Source organism: Rhea americana, unplaced genomic scaffold, assembly GCF_003343005.1.
Source record: "Rhea americana isolate MKP2758 unplaced genomic scaffold, rheAme1 scaffold_121, whole genome shotgun sequence".
Classification (NCBI taxonomy): Eukaryota; Metazoa; Chordata; class Aves; order Rheiformes; family Rheidae; genus Rhea; species Rhea americana.
Window position 1 is genome coordinate 2,096,311 of NW_028185273.1, and position 22,959 is coordinate 2,119,269.

At 36.4% G+C, this 22,959-nt stretch overlaps 1 protein-coding gene across 2 annotated transcripts in view; it reads right to left on the reverse strand.

The window, feature by feature from the left end:
• The window catches only part of JPH1 (junctophilin 1), an 83,199-nt gene that overhangs the window by 33,539 nt on the left and 26,701 nt on the right, over nt 1-22,959 (reverse strand). For both annotated transcript variants that reach the window (XM_085325236.1, XM_085325242.1), the window contains exon 2: nt 2,397-2,515. In XM_085325236.1, coding sequence (XP_085181362.1) covers nt 2,397-2,515 — 119 coding nt within the window. The remainder of the gene's footprint in view (nt 1-2,396; nt 2,516-22,959) is intronic.

Below are 22,959 nucleotides of genomic sequence, written 5' to 3' on the forward strand. Positions count from 1 at the left end.
CAGCCCTGGGGAGGCCTCATCTCGAGTACTGTGTCCAGTTGTGGGCTCCACAGGACAAGAGAGACACGGAGCTGCTGGAGAGAGTCCAGCGTAGGGCTATGAAGATGATCAGAGGGCTGGAGCACCTGCCCTCTGAGGAACAGCTGCGGGAGCTGGGTCTCTTCAGCCTGGGGAAGAGAAGGCTGAGGGGGGATCTTATCAATGTGTACAAGTATCTGAAGGGAGGGTGTTAGGGGGACAGGGACAAACTGTTTTCAGTTGTCCCGTGTGACAGGACAAGAGGTAATGGGCAGAAACTGAAGTACAAGAAGTTCTGCCTGAACGTGAGGGGGAATTTCTTCCCTGTGAGAGTGACGGAGCACTGGACCAGGTTGCCCAGAGAGGTTGTGGAGTCTCCTTCTCTGGAGATCTTCAAGGCCTGCCTGGATGCAACCCTGTCTAACATGCTCCAGGTGACCCTGCTGAGCAGTGAGGTTGGAGTAGATGATCTCCAGAGGTCCCTTCCAACCGTACTGATTCTATGATTCTATGATTCTATGGTTCTAAATATCCTGTATTTGGATATATACCTTAAAATAATGAGAAAATTTGAAACTTAGACTCCAAAAGAGATACTTAACTGCTCTTGTGATAGCTGGCTCACTAACTGGTAGGTACTTGTACATAAAGAGTGGAGTCAGTAGACTGGGTTTTGTTACATCAGTATACACATATACACCTGAATTTTTGGAAGGGATACATCTTTTCCATTCTGTAAGTGGAATAAAAGTTTTAAATGAGAGGAAAATGAGAATGCCACACCTCTTCTCCCCTAATCTCAGCCAATTTGTCTGCAACGTTACTTTTTATTYAGCAGTGGGAAGTAAAAAAGTTAACTGACAGACTCTTTATCTGGGGGATTTCTTGGTGTTAGATTTCACACTAATACATGTGCATGTTTTTTCTTGGGTACTCTAGACATTTCCTCATTTCAAAGGTTTGGCAGCTTTGAAATTCTTTAATTCTAAGTGCTTTAATTCCCTACCATTTCTATTATCAAGTTTTTCTTTGACAGGATCACAGTTATTATTTAGTTGGATTTAACATGGCTTCTTAACTTATTAATTCTTAACTTAACATTAATTCCTTATGCTAAGTTCCTGCTATACATTAGGAGTTCATTAGTTGATGAAAGAAGAAAATAATGAAAGAAGAAAAAGACTAYGGGCCACAAATATGATGAGTCCACAGAAGAGGGCATAATGAAAGTTATGTATTTCCAACARTGAAAGGTACACAGTAATATCATTTAAAAGCTAATAAATTCTTACTACTGGAAGGACTTTCCCAGAGAATGACATACAGTACTGGTCACCTGTTCAAGAATCAGGATGAGTRCAAAGAAAAGTTGCAAGATTGGTAAGGGGAATGGGGAGCTTAACACACATGAGGCAACCAGAGCTTGGCTGAAAAAAATGAAGGAAAAAAAAAAGTTCCAGTCTCTCCAAACCAAAAATACACGGACTGCCTTCTACAATAGAATATTTAGAAATAATGAAAAATAAGTTAACAAGAATGTTTGAGCTATAATTTACATCAGCATACAAGTGCAGATAAGTTCTTGAAAGGTATAACAAGCTATTACTCGACTCATCTGATAGGGAAAAGAAAGGACAGACTTATGAAAATACAGTAACATTGTATAAATTAAGTTCCATTTTACCTATTCAACTCTAAGCTACAAAGAAGTACACAAAAGTAGTAACCTCATGGAAAGACATCAGAGAAACAAAGTGGAAATTACACTGCTTCTTTTTTTAAACACTTTCCAAACAATGTGACTGGTGAAAATGGGTTGCAGTGTTGAAAGAGTGATGCAGAGGTAATTCTGCAAGTATGGACCAATGTTCCACTGAGCTTCACAGATAACTGTAACAGAAGAGGATTCCTCCCTCCCTGCTTGTCCTCCCTCCCTGTAAGGCACAGTATTATCCAGCACTCCGACACTTCTTAACCAAGGCTGTTGAGATTTCCATGGGACATTAAAAAGCTACTGATCTTTCCCCTAATAAACATGCCACAGAAACAACCAGCATTTTTATTGATTTATGTTCTTAAAAACGTATTTCTTATGTTCAAAGTCTCACTTTGACACAATTCTGAAGAAGCTATTGATTTGAGGCATAGCTATATTTGATACAGAATCTTCAACACTTAAATGTTTTACAGAAAGCAATATTGTCACCAAATAATTATAAAATTAAGACAAAATCTTGAGCAACAAATACTCCTCACATGACTATTGATTCTGTATAAATGACAACATTCCAAATGGAATAAACTTTTTAATTTAAAAAGGAACATTTTCACTCCAAGAAAAAAGGAGAATAGCTACAAAAAAAGCAATCTAAATTTACCTGGTTGATAGAAGTTTGGTGAAAGTTCTCTGGCAACTGCTCTTGCAATATCACATTCCTGGCGAGCAGACTGAGCAGCCTGATCTGCAGCATCAGCTTTAGCTCTTGCATGTGCAGTTCTGTACAGGGTAGAAAACAGTTTATATGCATGGAGTCTTTTATGAATTGCATTAATTATGTGAGAACAAAGTAATGCTGTCCTTAGCTACAATATATTATACTGTATAGTACACTTTTATGTCCATTTGCTGCAAATAACTGCAAATCGGCCAAAGTATTTCTTGGTTCTTCAGTGCTGTTCATCTTTGTGTTACATTTACCTTAAGCTGCACAATTTGCAGCCTAGCTTTGCATAAAATTTCTAAATACAAAAAACTGATACACTTGAAACCTGAGATTATGATCACTCAGTCAAATTTTCATACACAGTATTGGAATTCAAAGTCTACACACTGGGCCTCTACAGCGACTCCCAAGCAGTGGCCAGTGAGAGCAGGACTCATGGTGTCCAAAGGGACTGTGGAAGGTTATCACCTTGACAATATTCCAAAGTTCATGTTCAATGGTGGGTACTACATGAAATTTTTGAAGGGATAAATTTAGGTATATGAATCCAAAAATATGAGAAGTATGTCTTTTACAATCAGATCGTGCTGGAAAGGAATGGGATGGAAAATATGTGCCAGACGCTTCCACAGGTATTTGTATAAATGGAGACTTACTACCTTCCAGTTCTCATAACTCACTTAATTTCCAATCCAAAACAATCTAAAAAGGCAACGTTTCTTAAGCTATGACACAGTTCGAAATACTTTCATAAAGTAATCTGCCCTCTGCTTCTACTTTCTCACTTTCACTATTGCTTAGAGACTCAAGAACAGCTCATGCAAGTGCCTCTGACTTTGCATTGTGCAAATCGCTGTTACTACATGTTTGTCCCATCTTCCCTCCTCACCTCATTTTTTTTTAAATAGTCATCTGTTTAAAACAGCCTGATGGTAGTGAACTCTGTGTGGCTATACACCACTAGCACATAGCCTAGAGCTGTAAAATAGTTCATTAGAATTGAAGGGAAGCTAAACATGGCAAAATGGCAGAAAGCTTTTTGGAGCCTCCAAAGATACTGAGAGACTTTCTAAAATACATACATTAAATTTCATGACTTCAGAAATTTTCTTAGAGAATCCTAGTAGAAAACTGGCACTTCTGTAAGAATAAATCAGGACGGCTTTAATTGCACATGCATAACAATACTAATCAACAAGGAATTAAATAAAAACTAAAAAATTTTAGTGATCTCCATATAAAAATTCAGTCTTATTTTCATGGAATAAAGAAGAGATCAACATGTTTTAGAACATGTTTGAGAATTAAATGTTAGCATTAASCGGATTGGGCACCAAGAGATTAACTATAATGCACACTTAGCACTTCTAAAAAGATTTTTAATTCCATACGGTACCAGTACAAACACAGATATAAAAAAACCCTAACCAACCAACCAAAAAAAAAAAACATTCTGTTTCATCTATGGTGCCTGGAAAAGATTCATTTAAGTTACACCCTCCCTAAAAAGTGTGTGGGGATAAATGTTGAATGTTATTTCAAAACTCAGCTTGTCATAGTTTATTGGATAATTATCAGCTCATGTTGCTTTCTCATCAATCCCTCTTGGTTTTTGAGAAAGAAGATTATGATGAACAAATAAGCAATAACACCTTCCACTTGTACTCAAGATGAGGGAAAGAAACTATGAAACAAAATGAATATACCTTACTATCACATATATGTTCTGTGTAATGTAATGTTCATGAATGGTTGTACGATATGTGCTTGCTTAGTACCAATAGCCCAAACTGTTCTTTCTCTATAATCATTATTTTCAATTAGATGAGCTATTATTAGCTCCTGCATAATTGTGTCAATGCAGCATGAACTTAATGAAGCAATCATAGTCCTGGGACATTGTTTTATGAGGCAATAATGTAGTCTGCACATAGATAAACTAGACACTGATCATCCTTTTGTAAKGATAGAATAACCAGACTATTCTCATATAAAAATAGTCTAATACTATTGTCACAGCTGCAATAGACATTTTAAAAGCCTAGCAATATACTAAATGACCAGAGTCAGGAAAATGTACAGCCAGGGTAGTACAGATATTTTGTTGATGCTTGTGAATTTTTATATTATTATATCCAGGAAGCAAATGACACATCCTGTCTAAACATACAGGATCAAAGGAGCAAAGGAATTAAATGATGCCGTAAGCAATAAGCTAGTGAGACTTATCAACATGAAAGGGGGCAGAAGGGAGTCACAGCAGGAAAAAGCCAATAGAACAGAAGGTAAACGAACACTTCTTTGCTTGGCTGCCTTATCTTACATCCTCTTTTATTTAATTGCCCTTCCCGCTCTTCTGCCCCTTTTGTACTTGCAGGTGGGCATTCCAGTGGATCCAAACAGGAGTGACTGTTTGTATGCGAAAGGTGCCAAAGCCCATCTTGTTTCATGATGTGCCTCAGCCCTGTCTCAATACAGGTATTTCATGGAGACGACACAGGAAGAGCAACTGAATAGGCACAAGAGACGAAGGCACAAAACAGTGCTGATGTTCCCGAGCAGGCTTTCGACCAGACACCCAGAAATGTGTGCATGTGGTCGTACTGAGACATTTTCCTGATGGCCTCTGCAGTAAGCATCATCAATGACACTCGGCAAACGTATAGAAATGGGCAGAGCCAGTGCCAGTATGCTTTTGTAACAGATGTCAAAATAGGATAGCTCCCTCAAATATAATCCATTTGCTCCATTTACTGCTTACRGAGTTTGATAAAGGCTACTTAATTTTCTTTAGCTTTTGTCTTGGAATAATTTTGTCACTGTCAGGTCTTGCACTTTGTTTATTATCAATAAGTAATCATGACCTTTAAGTCTAATACACACTAACTTAAAATTACCACATCTGAATGGTCACCATTGACTTGGAAATTGCTTTTTTTTTTTTTCCAAAAAAACCCTACATCTGTTGCTGTAGCGAGAAACTGAAAGAAAAAACTAAAAAAAAAAAAAAATTCTCTCCTCTCCTGTCCCCAAACCAAGAAAAAGATTTCTATAGGCTTTGAATGCTACATTCCCCAGGACAGGTTAATCAGAAGTTTCAGGAACAGAAAAAAATTATGAAGCAAGGAAGCAAGTAGGCAGCAATCCACAGTAAGTAAAAGGTTGCAGGCTCTAAMCAACAACAAAGAACCTCTAAAGATTTTCTGTTTAAATTAACAGACACTTGTTTGTAAAAATTCTTTCTCAGAAAATGTAACACATAATACTCACTACTAACTATTAAAATGCCATTTGTTTTTATACATGTACCTGCTTGAAAACATTCTCTTGCTGTTAATATTTTAAGTGGTATCTCAAATGTGCTCAACAGCTTTCAAATCAATATAAACTTTAAGTATTTAAAACAAAAAAACCCAAACACATGTAGTGGGACATTCTCTCACTTAACTAATGAGCCACAATGGTGTTAAGCGCAATCATGAAAAGAATCAAATCAAGTTATATCAATGGTAGGAATCAAATTGTAATTCCATTACAGAATGAATCGATAGCTTGAACTACAAGCACATACAGGGTGCTTATACTAGGTGACTATAAATGGAGCCCCTAAAATTTACTGGCGTATGGCATGAGTGAAAGGGGGCTGGAAAACCAACAGTTAACTGAATAATTTTGCCATTAGAAATTTTATCTGGATCCAGGGTCTGATTTTGAAAGAAGGCTAAGCTTTCCAGACTGTGTGACAACTGATATCACTATTGATATCTTTTTTTTTGTGTGTGTGTGTGTTTAGTTGGGTTTACATGACCTTAGCTGCACCCACGAGATTATAGGCACAGTCATGGGCTTCTCACAAGCAGACTCCCCTTCCAGCAATCCTACAATCAGATTTCCATCTGCTTACGCCTGAAAAGTGACTTGAAGGAGGAGTCCTGAGGGCTGAAGAGCTTAAACAATATTATTTGCCATTCTGTAGCAACAATGCTTATATATTATGCCATGTGTCTTGAACGCATTATGTAACGTTCATCTATATTTAAACCCCACTTAAAATTGTCCATTATCCTACAGATTATTCTGTATTTCCATTATATACTTCATCATACGTATAATGTCTGTTCATTCAGTCATCTGAAAATGTAAGCAACATATGTTTACTTTGTTTCATTTTTCAGTTTTTGTTAAACCCATGGATTCCATCATAAATCTTTCCAGTAGCTTGCTTAGTGCTTCTTAAAATAATACAGATAATTATCTCAGACTTCTATTTGTCAAGTATATCTAAAAACAATTATGTTCCTAACATTAAATTATTCTAAATTAATAAYTTGAATAATGTTACTTATTAATAGCTTTCTATATTGCCAGAAATGTCAGTGAAGACTCCAAGAAATTCTCAAAAACAYATTGAATTCATGACAACTACTGGGTTTGTCTGAGTAACATTACATATTGTATGTAGGTTACTACCCATATCATCCTTTTTGAAATTAGAATTCTATAAAAATAAATACCATCTTCCTAAATTCTAAAATTCACTGATTTTTCTAGAAAGCAGAGAATATTCTCTGTAGTTTCTTTTTTCCAGGTATGATTTTTTCTAACATTTCAGCATTTTCTTCTATCTACTGAAGGCTCAATTCTGCAAAAATAAGCTCTGATAAAATTCCTACAGAGATCAATAGTATTTCCAGGAAAGAAGAAACTGGTGAGAAAGAGGGAAACTTTAAGGAGTGATTCTTCAGCAATTTAATTTTCTTCTTATTCCCCTTTTATTTCTAGATTTTTCCATAATGAATGCTAGGTAAGTATCTAGCATCTATGAATTTCTCTAATGTAGCATGTCAGTGACTGGCATTTGTTAAGTGTGCTAGTTATCTTACTCATCCTCTTTCAGTGATAAAACTGTATGCAAAGCAATATTCTGGCATGATAGGGTTAAGAATACACATATGCGGAGCTATGTAGACTAATGTAGGAACTCTAGGCTTCGTTACCCTTCACAACTCATTGCTGTAATTGGAAGTGAGGTTAGGTCACTGTCTACCAGCTGTCCACCACTGCCTACCAATGGGAGTCTTGGAGAGGAACAGAAAAAGAATTATAGATATCACAATATGAGACATTAATGTCAGCGAGAAACTTGAAGTGCTTCTACAGATTGAACTGGTCAAATGAGGTATGTATCTTCAACTAAGACAGTTTGAACTTAAAACTTGAAAACTCTTTAAAGTGCTTTAAAACTCCATCARTCTTGTTTTGCCTAGCTAGATTTTACTTTTAATCAGCTGTTTCTTCTCCATGAACTGATTTCCCTCAGGAATTGGATCACCTTGGCAGCACTCGTACAGTCTTAGGTAGTAAAGTATAAGCAGAACTATTATGTACACATTGCTGGCATATTAATCCACACTATCTTACCTAATAGATTTTGTTTCTCAATACTYCTCTTTTCCAGCCTAAATCAATTCTTACATTTTTGTAGTCCTAATCCATGATAGAAGAACTGAAAATATACCAGCTTTTATTTAATAACTCATGAATAACTGAGGAAATTCCACAGAACTGTCACACAGACAAATTTACTTCTATATTTGGAAAGATAACCTAGAGATAACGACTAGTTAGCCAGAGGTCAGTCCTGGGCATACATAATAGCACAAATAAACTAGGTCTACATCCATAAAGATTTATAGGCTAATAATACAGTGCCAGACATAATGCTTTCAYAGAAAGTAAATTTTGCCAAAGACTTTATACATCTGTAAGAATTAAAGGTCCTATACTGTATCAAGAATGCCTTGATTTAATATATTTGGACTTTTTCTGAGGTATCTGACTTTGTAGCCCATGGCCACATAATTAAACAACAGCATAAATTACATGGAATTAATAGGACACACCAAAACAGATTAAAAGCTGACTCATTGACACATCCATGCACGTCACCTTGTGGACTGTTTTTTGGTCCAGAGCTATTAATGTTTTACATTTATAATGTCTGGATACAATCTAAAATACACTACGGTAGAGTTGACAGATTATACACCTTCTGGATTCCAAACCAACTGCATAAGAGTACTACATTGTACTGCAACCTAAAGTTCAATGGTATCAACCCAAGAAAACACTGCATTCAACTGTAATGAAACAGTACAATAGAAAACAAAATTTCCAGCCAATATGGGAGACTGTCAYGGGAAGTAAGCTCAGAAGGCGTACAAGATCACTCTGGTCAGCTGCTCCACACTGCAGAAATAGAAAGAATTGTGGTCTTCAGATGTGTAGGAGATGAAAATCAGTTATGAACAGGATTTTGCTCTTGCTACACACAGAATCCACCACTGCTAATGGAACAATGCTCACCTCCTCTACATCTCAAGTAGGAAAAAGAAATGCCAGGGCCACAGAATTACCCAGGATTGGAGAAGAAAAGCCTTTTGAGTTAAACTTCTTAAACCTCGTATCTACTCAGATTATTGGAGAAACACTGAGAAGACACACCACAGTGTACGCACAGATATCTGACAGTGGAAAATGCAGAATACAAAATGAGACTTCAGTGTTTGATATAAAGGCATAACTGATCCAGTGATTGAATATGGGCATATTCAGGCTTGAAATATTTTGGGAATATTTTACAGAGAAAAAGGTGGATCTTTCTGAGTCTTTAAAATGAGATTATACGGTGTACTGAAGGTGATCTTTAATTCATTCTCTAAGAAAAATGACACGGTCTGTGTTCACAGGAAGTGAGATTAGATGAATTAGGAGTAATTTACATTAACTATTTCAGACATGAACAGACTTCAGATTGAAGTGCTCTGATTGTCTCATTGGAGGCACCCTTTTCCACTAAAAATAGGGAATAGGTAATACTTGTATTTTGCCACTCTGAAGCACATGGACTCTAAGACTCCTGCAGGGGTCAACAGAAAACCCCCTGCTGTGCCTACAGCTATATAAGCAGCCCTAAGGCAAACACCAATCTGTGCTTTAGTAGTGGAATCAGCCTTTCCCCTGCTTTTACTAACTTTCAGGACAAGTTTCTGTTCACCTTCAGGCTCCCATTGTCCACACAAATAACTGCTTAGAAATTCAGGGGTGCTGAGCTATGCTCTTCTACAACTTCTAAGTCACACATGTGCTCAGCAGGTCCACAAAGAGATTTCAGATGAATGAAGGACATCATCTCAAAAAAGAAGGTACTTCTCAAACATACTTTTAACACTGAGTTGTTAGTTCAATTTCCCTAATCTTTCTTTCAGCTCAGTGCTCTCACTCCCCTGTTCAGAAAAAGACCCACAAACACATGTCTGAATTTAAAAAGTGCTTTTAGGTTGCTGCTAAGCATTACTAGACAGAGTTGCATTCACCTGGAACTTCTCCTGAGCTTAGGTACCTTGCTAGCTCTGGCATTATTTATGTGCACACCAGATAATCTACTCCTGGATAATGGAGCTGGCTGCTCATATAATGTATTCACTTCTATCCATTATTCTGTCAGGAGCTTGAATGACTGAAGTTTTGCTTTCATATTGATCGTACTTCATCTTAGCATTAGCACAGAAATCTTGAAAATGCCACAGTCTTCAATTTCAGCAAGCTTAGTAACTTAATTTCAAATGAAAAGTAAACTTCCGTGTGGGGCAACTTACAACTCAGCAGGCAAAAAGCACTTTTGTGCATTATACTCTCTGGCCTTTTTCCCCATTTTTGCCAATGGTGATTCAGTGCTAGTATCTTTGCATGTCACTAATACCAATTAAATACAGAGAAGAGAAGAAATCTTGATAAGCATTGTCTATCCTACCATTAACTAATTTTATTAAAAACTCTCCTTAGTGAGCAACATTTCTTCCAGCTTCCTGGCACCATAATGTTAACTCCAACAGATAGAAGTGTTTTTGGAAAGGCACAAAGAACTATCTACAAATATAAGAATATCTCCATACAGTCTGTTGTTTCCTATCACCACAAAGAATTATATTGGCAGACTGAGGAGAGCTACTGAATCAAGGTAGAAACATAAAAACAGACATATCCTGAGCTTTATTTCCTCTTTATGACATATTTAAATAAAGAAAAAAGTGGGGGATAAGTATGTTTCTCTTTGCTTCATCAAAGCATACAAGTTTCAAGGAAAAGGGATCCCATGTAATGATCCTGCCCAGAGAAGACAAGCCTGCTTGAGGAATCTTTAAGGTAACAACGGGTACATTGTACTTTCCCCCGCCAGGTGTCTTGTTAAAACTGTAGTATCCTCTCCCTGCGACAAACAAAATAAAATAGTAGATATCACAAGAACACTATCATCACCACCAGTATCTGACAGCTCTTCAAGACTTTGCTCATAAGAAAACAACAATAAATCATTATCTCAGGGATACAGCTAGATGAAAAAAGAGAAGAGCTTACAGAAAAAGGAAGAGAACAGGAATTATTTTTGTTTCAAAATCGATTATTCTTTTAAATTCTTTTAAAACAAGCTCAGCTCATCAGTAAACTCATGCATGAAAAACATGTCAAACAGTCCTTGAAAATGTATGTGTTTTTAAATCTTTCTTCTATGCAGATTTTACAGGCTTTTTTAAGGATGAGCTTTTTAAAGTATAAGGACAAAAAAAGCCCACAATGTTACAGAGATCTTAGCAAAGAATACAAAGTATTTTTAGAGAAAAATACCTAATATGAAACCAATATCTGATCTCTCTTCGCATCAATCTAATATACATAACTTTGAACACACTGACTATGTGAAAATTACATTATACAAAGTTACAGGAAAAATATCTGAACTATTAAATGTCAAAATTTATTTAAAATTCTAGTTTTTTTGCTAGCTTCAAAAATAACATATTTTCATTATTACTTATTAGATTATAATTCTAATATCTGAATTCAAAGACTTCATTACTGTGCTTGATGAAGGAAAATATAGTAAGATAAAGTCACATTAGAAGTTTAGTAGCTTAATGCTTATTTGCTTTTCTCTCTTCCAAAAGCTATTGTGCACACATTTATTTCTGCCTTTTTCTCAGAATAGTATTAGTGTGTAAATGAAATCTTTTCAGCAAATGAGAACGGAAAGGTTACATTGACCATGGAATATAATTTTAATCAAATAGTTTTGAGATTGKTTGAAAAAATCCAGAACATAATGGCAAATAAAATAGTTCTTTATGGGCCATAATGGTGCAATTTAGGCATGTGTGTATTTAAAACTCTAAAAGAAATGTGGTAATTGGTATGCTTGAATAACAAACATACTGACATGAATTCAAATAATCTGTGGTCATTTTTTTTTTGGAACAGTCCTTTAGTTTCTCTGAGCTTTAAAATCTAATATGGAAACAAAACTGCAATATTTTCATCCTTTTAAAGGTATTACATGTATATGTTTAAATTCATCCCCTGTGCCTTTAGCAGTCTGCCAGCCAGAAGTGAATTGGGCTTGTTCTTGTGCTGTTCATTTCTGTCCCTGTAATCAGAGGTGAGATGTGTAGAAAAAAGTATTGATTAAAATAAAATGCCCAGTAAACCATTCTGAAATTAGTTTTTCTATTTTYGGTAATTTAAAATTCTTTGATATGCTTAAAGATAACTATTCCAAAAAAAAATCAGGAAAATACTTGAATAATACATAACACTGATGTGTTTATAGCTGAACAGCTTAATTAACAAAAGGCCTTCAATCTCTGTGAAAGATGAGCTCAAGTGTAGGGATGGTTGTATGTGATTTGCCTTTTCTCCAGGCTAGCACATATGTATCAAGCTGCTCGTATTATACAGTAAACATCAAGAGATTGAACAGTATAAATGAGCAAAATAAAGAGACTTTGATGATTATATCTGTAAACATGTAATTCCTCCTAACTGAAAAGTGATGTAGATTGGTGTTTCAAAATAACGTCAGATCATTTCAGACACAAAGCATGTTACACAAACAACTACTGTGAAATAGCTGAGCTTTTGACAAATGCAGCTAACAACTTTAAAATAATCTTCTGTCACATACATAATAAATAACATGTATATATTTACATTTTGTAACTACCTACAGTGTTACCAATAACACATAYTGTTCCACTTCAATAAATGACCACTTTATATGATCTGTGTCAGCTACTAGATAATTTGAGAAAGAGGAATGCTGCTTTCTGCTCATTCCCAGGAGGGCTGATACTCTTGCCTAGATGCATAAAAGGTTTTTGTGGTGTCCAGAGACTGTAGAAAGATAGTTCACAGTGCTATTTATTCCTGCTTAGAGCTGTCCTTGACAGCTTTGCTCAGTTGAAGTCATGCAGATCAGCACCATAAGGGTTGAGGATTCATTACTGTACTCTAATATATTTAGCAGCAACCACACATACAAGTAACAGTCTGCTGCAGACTCATGAACTCAGTTGCTTTGAGCCCCTATAAACAAAACTAGTGAGGGCCTATTTGCTCCTTTTTGTTTCTCCTTACCATAGTCCTCATTTGTAGTCCTGACATTCTCCCCTACCCACTTCTAGGAAGGAAGTATTCTCTTTTCTAAGTCTAATATCAGAATTTTAGTGYAAACACCACCGCGTGTCACCAGGAAGCAAATCCTAATATTATCAGTCCTTATTTCTTGCTGTCTTCTCTTCACCTAAACATAGATTTATCATACTTGTCAGATCTATTAAGGGGTTGATGGCTTTCATGATTTTCACGACCATGATGCTGGAGCAGCTGGAAGGCAAGAATCTCCTATAAGGCAATACTTTGCCTCTCCCCCAACCCAAAAACCTTTCCTATTAAGGCCTGATCTTGAAATCTAGTGACCTCTTAGGCAATTCCTGAGCCCCAAAAATACTTTCCTGGTAAAGTATCTTAACTAAGAGTTACTTTTCAAATTTGAAGACCCTGTGAGCTATCAGAGAAGGGCCACATGCTGGATCTGCTCCCTTTTGCATAGCAGGACTACTATTCCTTKGTGAGCTTGCCAAAAGCACTGGATTTGCTGTGCCTGCACAGAATGATGGTTCTGCTTGCAGAAGGAAGTCTTTTCCTGAAGTGCTGGGTATTACTGCATACTTGCAGAACTACAYGCTGTAAACTCCATGTCTTCAATAAATAACCCTACAGGAGTAACTGCTGATACTACAAAAATTCATTTAGCTGACTGCCAGTGGCAACAGCTCATGTCAGAGCTCTATGAATGGCAGCAGAATATTTTTGCCTGCTGTTTTTCTTGAGGATGTTAAGGGAGCCTCATCATGTCAAGGACATGCACCATGACAGGAAAAGGGCTGATAAATCATGGGAAAGGTAGTGTCCAGGAACAAGCTTATGGGCTGCATATTTCATGAAACATGAAAGCCAGCAAGACAGAACACCTTGAYCTTGCCCTATTTCTTCTGTCAAAGTCTAAATTGCTGAGGGTTTACAGAAAGAATGAAGGACATTCTTGAAGAGCATTGGAAGAGTAAAGAAATTAACGCATGCTCCCTTGCAGAATCTGATAATTCAAGATTATCAATGCAAGACAATTCAAGGATTATCATATTTTAAATAGTTAGTGAAAATAACAGGAACACAACACCAAACGATAGTTCAGAATTTCAGCTGTATGTATTAAACAACGAAGTGTACGTCTACTGAATAGGGAATCTGACCTCACTGTTAGGCCTAGTTGATAATATTTAATAAAATGTGAATGTCTGTTTCATATACAAATCTTGCCRTTCTGATAACAATCGGATGCATATGGAACATGCCTTCACATTTGAAAGAAGTTACTTGATAGCAAGTAGAGACTTACTCTGCAATCCTACTAAATAAATAAAAATTTAACTTTCTATGAGACAGCTGCGGTGAAAGGCTTGCTGAGATAAAGAAAACTTTCGCTACTAAGTACAGCACTGTAAAGATGACTGGTAAATACTGTAATGGGTTAGTCTGCAACGAATTCTGTGTATTTTCTTCAAGATAAAATGCAGTGTGCTTTTGGTAGTGACTCGTTCTTACACTTTTGCAAATGAGTTCAGCTATAAAATCTTGCAATTTTCTTTTTCTTTGATGGGCTAGCCTGCTTTGATAACAAAGCATAAAAATACAAAGTTTTGAGTATTCAAATTATTGTTGAAAATATCATATATGCTATAAAACAATCTCTTTTTTGCAGGATCAACATATAGACTGGATTCTAACAGGCTGTGAAAGTGGAATTCTACAGAACAGCCAGAAATACTACACAGGTATTTAAGGAGTCTTTAAACCTAGGACTTTCATGTACTTTCATCAGAGTTCATATATGAACCTTTAAGTTTGCCGTAAGAGTCATCACTGAGGAAAAGAACTACACCCTTCTCATGTGTAGCAGGCCTGAAGAGCAACTGAAACTGCATGGCTGTTCAATTCCATAATATCTGGACAGAAAGCATACAGGTCACAACATGAATATAGTTCTCTCTCATCACCAAGGGGTATAAGTAAAAACAGAAATATATTTCCTTGTCTTAAACACATTATTCATTTTACAAAGAGTGACAGTATTATGGAAAGGTTCAAGGAGCAGCATCCTTTCTTGATAAATTCAGGTACTTCCTGTGCACCTCTGTGCAATTGCCAGAAGAACTATGAATTAGTCTGATGCTTTGAACATGAAATGATAAAATCAAGTGTTAACAGCCTGCAAGCGAGATAGCATATGGACAACTATGCATTTTCTTAGGCTTAGGAGAAGAAAGAGGCAGCCTTCTTATTCACCTTAAGAAAATATAAGCAGCTTCCAGTTTAAGCACAACAGAAGCCTCATTTATAAGTCCTAGATGAACTAAGGCCAATTTTGCTTGAAGAAAGCTCTACAGAGAAAAACTTTTGGAGATGGAATGAAAAAAAGGGCTGTCTCTAGCACAGAACACTAAAACTGAATGTGTTAATCAGCAACTATCTTTTAAGGACTCAGCCATCTGAGGTTCTAACTATTACGTTTGAGGGAATATGACAAGATAGGATCTGAAGAGCTGTATTTTCTAAAGTGGGTTTAACGAAGATCCCTGCAGTCTTGTTAAAGCTATCAGGTTGTCTCAGAAGAAAGCCTGTTACCTAAGAAAAGGAAGGCTGACTCCCATGGCAGTATTTCAGTAGCAGTTGCCTGGGATGCTGGGGGAGTGCACATCTCTTTGCTGGGGCAGGCAAGTGTACAGYCTGCACCGGAGAGACGATGTGTCAGTCTCCCATACGTCCAAGGTAAGAGGCCCCAATTCCTTTATCAAATACACAGCACTGTATCCAGTTGCTGAACTATGTCGAGTCCTCAAAAGGTCCCTGCACTTCCTCTAGAACATCTGAAGCCTAGAGCTACACACTCCAGGACGCAGGTGGTCAGGATTTCCAGGGTGTCCATTTCTTCTTGCAAAGCCACTTGACTAACACTAGACCTTTTATTTTGTTAAAATTAAGCTCCTCTTTGTTGTCCTGAGAGAATGGCATCACTGTACTCAGTATGAAAATATGATTCCCGGCCAGTGAGAGTTGGCAGTTAGCCAAATAGCTGAAGCAAAGCTGAGGCATATTGCCTTCTCACAGAAAGGTCAAGTCATTTGGGGTCTTTGTCCTCAGTTGTGCTTTTGCTTGAAAGGATCCTGTTGTACAACTAGTACAAACTTCACAGACTTCAGATTGGAGTTACTGTAAAAGTACTCAAGCTCTTCTCTTTGCCTCTTTCTAAATAGTCACATGTTTTAGTTTGGCTGTTGTCCACTACAGTGTTTTGATTGAATTTAGCAGTCATTCATTCATGCAGAAGATGATCCTGCCAGAATTAGAAGCTGACATGACATGACTTCCCAGATGTGATCCATGCCTCTGTCTTTTGAGTTTCCAGACACATAGATCTGTCATGGGATCTGACTCTTCCACATCATGCTTATCAATGGTAAAGCCTCAGATCATAATGGGAAGACTCTCTTCTACAATTGGCACAGACCAAAATCTAAAATATAGTATCTGAAAAAAATATGATACAGCTCATAGGACAGCTGAAGTGCCAGATATTGGTCAATCCGAATTTTACTCATTATGCTACTGCCACAAGATGCCAGATGGCAGGTATTGGGCCGACAGCACTCCATGAAGAGGATAGAGACAAGAGAATTAAACCTCTTCTGGGAACAGCACATAGAAGGTACTTGGTACCAGTATTTGGGCTAATCACTATCTCAAAACCAGTGACAGACCAGAGTGAAGTGGCTTCATTATCTATTACTGGGATAAATATTAAGACCAATTCTGGAGTAATAGTGGCTACTGATGTCCATGTTGTGAGCATTAATGGCGCTGTCAGCTATCAAATTTTGATCTGAGCAGGGTACAAGAGCATCAATATGTTGCTAACTCTTGTTACTCTGTGACATTTTGTTATGACAGTTGGGCATTAGTCTGCCTCGTGGTATATTTAATGAACACTAATTGCTCACAATAGAGATGCTGGAGCTTGCTTCAAAGTTTGATGAGACCATGGACTGCAGCAGAAGATAAGGTTTCCATCTTAAATCTCCCACCTTGTGCATTCCAGCAAAAAAATGCCAAGAATATGAAGTATTTACTTATATGAAGTATTTATTTAGAACATAKAGTTTCCCTGGCAAAAGAGTCACTGACTTTTTTGTCTTGTACAGAGAACAGTATGTTAGTTGCAGGATGAACTAAACTTGAAGCATGGAGATTCTTATCTGCTCAGGTCAGGGATCTCTGGTCAGGCGCATCTGAACAGAGTAGGGTAAATTAGGATAGATCACAGAATTTTCAATATTCTGGAAGATTTTGGAAATGTTTGAGCTAAGAACATGTATTTTAATACCCACAGCATTCTTTCTCATTGTCACCAGCAGTGAGAAGGGTAGTAAGAAAGCCCCTTCTACACCATCCTTATGTCACAACTTGGAAGTATGAGAAGGCTGAGCTAGGTCAAGAAAGGATGCTGTTATTAAAAACAAACTTGTCTGAAGCACATACCCAGASTGACAGATACCTGAAGAAGAAATGCCATCTGGTGAGACTAGAGTGTGATGTACTGCAGTGCTGCAACTAAATGTTGCTTCTGTGTGAATGAGATTTTTGCCAGTGTATGTCAGAGCTGAATTTAGTCCTGTTGGAGATGGCATAATTAAGGAACGAGGAGTACACCTCCAGTTAATTACTTTTCCTCCTACAATATCTGCACATTAAAGCATATCTAACAAACTTTTAATATTTTGAAGATCTCAAGCTAGGAATTCAGAAGCTTAAATATCCCCTTTAATTTTTATTTTTAATTAAAGAGATGTCTGGTACCTATCTCTTCCTGCAGCAAATTTCAAGAAAAAAGGTTTGTTATTTGGATGAATTAATGTGATGTAACACCTAATAATCAGTGTAAACTTCATTACTTCTTTTCTTATGGTAATGACACAGCTGAAATTATCCCCAAAAGATTTCTTTGCAGGTTATTCCTTCTTCTACACAGTATCCTTTACAGTAAATCAACATATTAAACCTTTCCATAGCCAAATGTTACAAGTAACTACAGCACTAATGCTATCCATTTATTCTCTTCAGCTATTTTTTTCTTACACATTAAAAAAATTCCAGAATAAGCTTTGTTTTATATGTGAAATATAACTTATTTTGGAGTCAATCCATGAATGGCCAATCTTATTCTGCACTAAGTACCTTTTCCAGTTTAGCAAAAGGCACTATGATTCTAAAATAGATATGCATTAGAGAATAATAGAATATTTAATTCATAAAATTTTATGTATATAAAAGCTTACATAACTAACATGTAATTTAGCATACCATGTAAAACTATTTCTACTCTACATCAATGTTGTCTGATCTACTTACCACATATCAAGTTTTATTTATTTATTTTTATTTTTCAAAAAACACCAACCTTCTTTCTCTCTCCCCTATTATAATGCTTTTTGGATGGACGAAAGCATGCCTCTCTCTTAAAATTTGGTTTTTGTATTTCCTGGGATGAAAGGCTGTGGGACACACAAGCATCGTAACTAATCTCAGGGGATAATATTTATGAAAGGTCTGACAGTTTTCTCTGTTATGCTTTGGATGACATTTATTTAGAGTGCATGAGAGGAACAAAGCACATGTTGTTTAAGCAAGCTCCCAAAACAATGGTTTTGCCTCTTAACAGTGGCAGGCTTATGTCAGAGAACAGAAATGTTAAGAGGCAAGAAGCCAAACAGGTTAGTAAGAAAATAAAATACGTTCAGCAGCAATTAAGCTGTGAAAGCAGCAGCTACACAATGGAAAGACAAAGAAGAAATGAAAGTGTCTGAGAGTATCTCTAGGGAATTGAGTCGAAGTGAAGAAAATAAAAATTGCAAGTGGGAAAAATGCACTTTCCTATTAATTTTAACAATAGAAACCTAAAAAATACATCTTAGAAAATACCTCAAGTCAAGGATTTGATCTTTCATATGGAACATGTTAATCTTTCTCTTTGTGAATTATAGAGGCAAGAAAAGCACAAAAGATGGTCCCTGATGGAACTAAATTCACTCAGACAAAACACTGAAGCCTTGGTACTTATGGCAGAGACTGTAAGAGGTAAATACAATTCTTGACCAAGTCCAAAGGAATCCTGAAGAGCATAGGAATTTTGTTTATTTTCAAAGAACTAATCATTTCTAGGTTAAATTGTATTTGAAGTTATACATTTCAATTTATGGCAACAGATATTCTTTGGCAGGCACCAACAGCTTTGTCTGTCTTTCTCCATATAAGTGGCAAAAAGCAAGCACTAAGTCTTCTCACTAACATATTCATACTTAAGATGATCAAAACTATAAATTTAAAATGTTTTGTACCTTTTTCCATAAATAATTGATTCAAATATGGAACTTGTGTGACTCTAGTCACATTTTCTAATCTGTTTCAACATCACTAAAGAATAGGTCAGAACTTTTTCTTTCTTTTTTTTAATCATAGTCTAACCACAAAATCTATTTACTATTACATGCAAGAGAATTTGCAATTAGCTATTTGAATTACTGGCAAAATAAACAAAATATGGGCTACAGAAAACAAATAGAATTTTCCAAGACTAAACAGAGCAACCTGCACACAATTTTGCACACTCAAATGAGAAGACCACCAGTTATCTTCTGGCCTTTTGTGTGGCAGATCTTTTTTTGTTTGGATTTAAAACTGAAACAGTTTTGCACTGTATAAAATTGGATACAGTTTCAGAAATAATAGCAACAGAAACATTAAAAAAGAAAACAAATACTAGATCCCATGTGCACTGTCCTACTGTTGAGAGGATTCTCTTCTCTGGCTGGCATTTTGCCTGGATACATTTTTTCCAGGTCATCAAATTCCCAATTACACTCATACAACAAAGGAATGTGTTAGACCCCTTTAACAGCCTGTGTAGGAGAGAAAGTCCAGACAAAGCATGACTATACTTTCATATATGTTATATCTGAAAAAGAACACAGTTGAAAGGAACATCCCCTCTTCCCCCATTCTCAGCCACTTATTTTTGAACTCCGATTGTTCTCTATCTCAAGTTTGCAGCTGATCCCAGTAAAAGCTAATTTGCGTATGTGTGCAGGGGAATGGATACTAATTGATTTTAAGTTTGATCATTTCATTGTGTGGCCTCACAAACACTGTGTCTGTACCACGGAAGTGGATGGTAGGGAGGCAGGAAGAAGAGACTGGAAGGAGAGCAAGACTTAATTTCACAGTACAGGGGGCATAAAAAGTACTTGGATTTATGGATCTTTTCAGGGAAGAAAACCCAACTTACTTTGCCTGTTATTAACCTCTGAAAGCAGCGAGGTATTGACAAGATTGAGCTAGCTTCCAAAGAGTTTGATGAAAAGACCATTGGTACTAGTGTCTACTGAGACTCGGATCACTCTCTGCCTCTGTTCACTGCTCCTGGTTACACAGAAAATGCCAGAACAGCAATTGGGAGAACGTGACAACAAAACATGGAACAGCTGCCTCTGTTTCACAAACCCAGTTTTTGCTCTGTAAGCTAGGATTATTTGTACTTTCCTCAATAAAAAAGGGTAAGTACAAAACATATCAAAGTCTGCTTTTGATATATTCATGTTATTGGGAGATGCACTCAAGGACTTCATGCCTCATATGCTTTGGTATAGTCTTCCGCAGAGGTTCAGTTCGCACTTTCATAAAGATTTGGTGATGGGAAGATAAGCAACAAGATGGCTCATGAAACTAAGGTGATGCAGATTATCAAACTAAAACACCATACTTAAAGCTGGCTTGAGCACGTGTGTCCTACAAGAGCACTATGACAGCTCTTTCAGCTTATGCAACTTTACAATATGCTTTCTTAAGAACGTCCTTCTCGTCCTCTGCAGATGGAACTGAGTTTGGCATCCTCTGTATTCATAGATTATTTTGTCTCAGGGCAACTGGTGAGCTTTGTATTGGCCAAAATGTTTAAACCTCTCAACTTTCAAAAGATCTAAGCCATTCAAGATATCTTACTCTAGGCTTAATTTGTTCAACAATTCCTTTCTTTCTTAGTATGTAAACTTTATTCTTATTTTTTTTCTATAGCTAATATGCCTAGAGTTTTTACTATAACTTAATATATCCTGACTGAGAGATAATCATTTATTCAGCACATTATTTAGCAAAACATCCCTCAATGCAGCTAGTGGTCTACAGCATTTAATGGGAAACCTGCCTATGCCAACACAATATTTCAGACATATTTTATATAAGGAACCCAAAAGACTCTTAAAAAAAGAAAACAAGATTCTTATTCACTTCTTCATATGGGGTTGGACTAGATGATCTCCAGATGTCCCTTCCAACCTTACTGATTCTATGATTCTGTATGATAACAAGGATGCTTCTAGAAATTATAGAACCAAATATAGTCTTTGAGAACACTGATCTCTTGTCCAGGTAACACTTCTGGATCACAAAACCAGAGAAAACAGTTAATTTGAGACAGATATGCTTGCTCCTTTATCATCATAAAAAGCATCGTCATGATCATGACTGGCYGTTATAAAGATAAAATGGAGGGGAAAAAATTCCCTACAAAAAAATTAAAATAATTTAAATCAAGTGCTATACCAGTGTCCCACGTATGGCTCAAAAGCTTACTGTATATCCACTTCCTGAGAAAACATAGTGGTGAAAGAGGGTATGTGGCTTCAGGGAATTATTTTGGTTGCCTGCATTCTCTTTCTATTCTTTTTCCCAACACAAATCTGTTGTAGACGTGTATAAGACCATATCCAGCAATAGGTATTTTCCCCTTTGGTGACTCTATGATAGAGCTCACATGGCTTACTCTAGCCACAGTTCAGGTGTCACTTTGCACTCTAGCTATGCCTACTGACTGGTATTGCAAGAAAATAAAGCTGTTCTATGAAATTTTACTACAGCTATCCTTTTATCATCACTTCAGCTAACAGACAACAAATCACTTAACTGAGACCTTTATCAGCAACTCACCAAGTTTTTCGTATATTTACTACAACAGCTTACAGACTTTCAAATAAAAAAAGAAGATTAACTGTACACACCAAAAATAAGGTTGCTTTAAAAAAGAATCCACTGTTAGTTCCTGGCAGTTAGGATTTAACATGAAGATTATTTTAATGAGCGCACAGATTTATGTAMTACAGAATTAGAACCATCTTGCTTACATTCATTATATCTCAATGTGTACATCCCAAAACAATAACTATGTAGTAAAACAATGTTAACCGATATAAAAAAAATTAATAAAGATCATGCTTTGCTTGCAGCTATTCAGTTGATGTGGAAAACCAGGTTATAGCTGATGAGATGGAAAGAACGATCACCATAGCAACAATTTACCACTTAACAACGAAGGGGGAAGGGTACATCATCTTTTGCTACTTGCACATGTAAACAGTTCAAAATTCAAGTTCAGCTATGCTTTTGGTTCTTTCACACAGTAAGAAATGCAATGAAAAAGCTGCACGAGTTACTACTACAACATTACATTTGGCATCATATGTTATTCCTATTGACAATAGCAAGAAATCTAGTATTAAAAAAATAAAATAATCATGATTTTAATCAAAAATCCTCGTTGGTAGTACAAGCTATCACAAAAAAGGTTGCCTTACTGAGGAATACAATATTCCATTGAAGTTGCAATGAATCAAAGGTATAAGTTGTTTGTTTTCAGCACCTAATTTTTGTATTAAAAGAAATCCAACTGATATTAATTCTTTCTTTCTTTGTTTAAAAGAAATAAAGATTACATATGTAGCATCAAAATGTTGTCTATTATTGCTCTGGCCAATTTAAAAGTATAATTAAACGTGCTCTTGTAATCTTCTCTCCAGTTATCCTTTGTCACAGAAACCATGTGTACACTTAAAACACACGTTAACTGTTTGTAGTGCCTCTGTCCCCCTGTGCACGCAGAAATCTCTCAGACATCTTTAACTTACATCACCTTCAAGTTTATTTCAATCATCTTCAATTT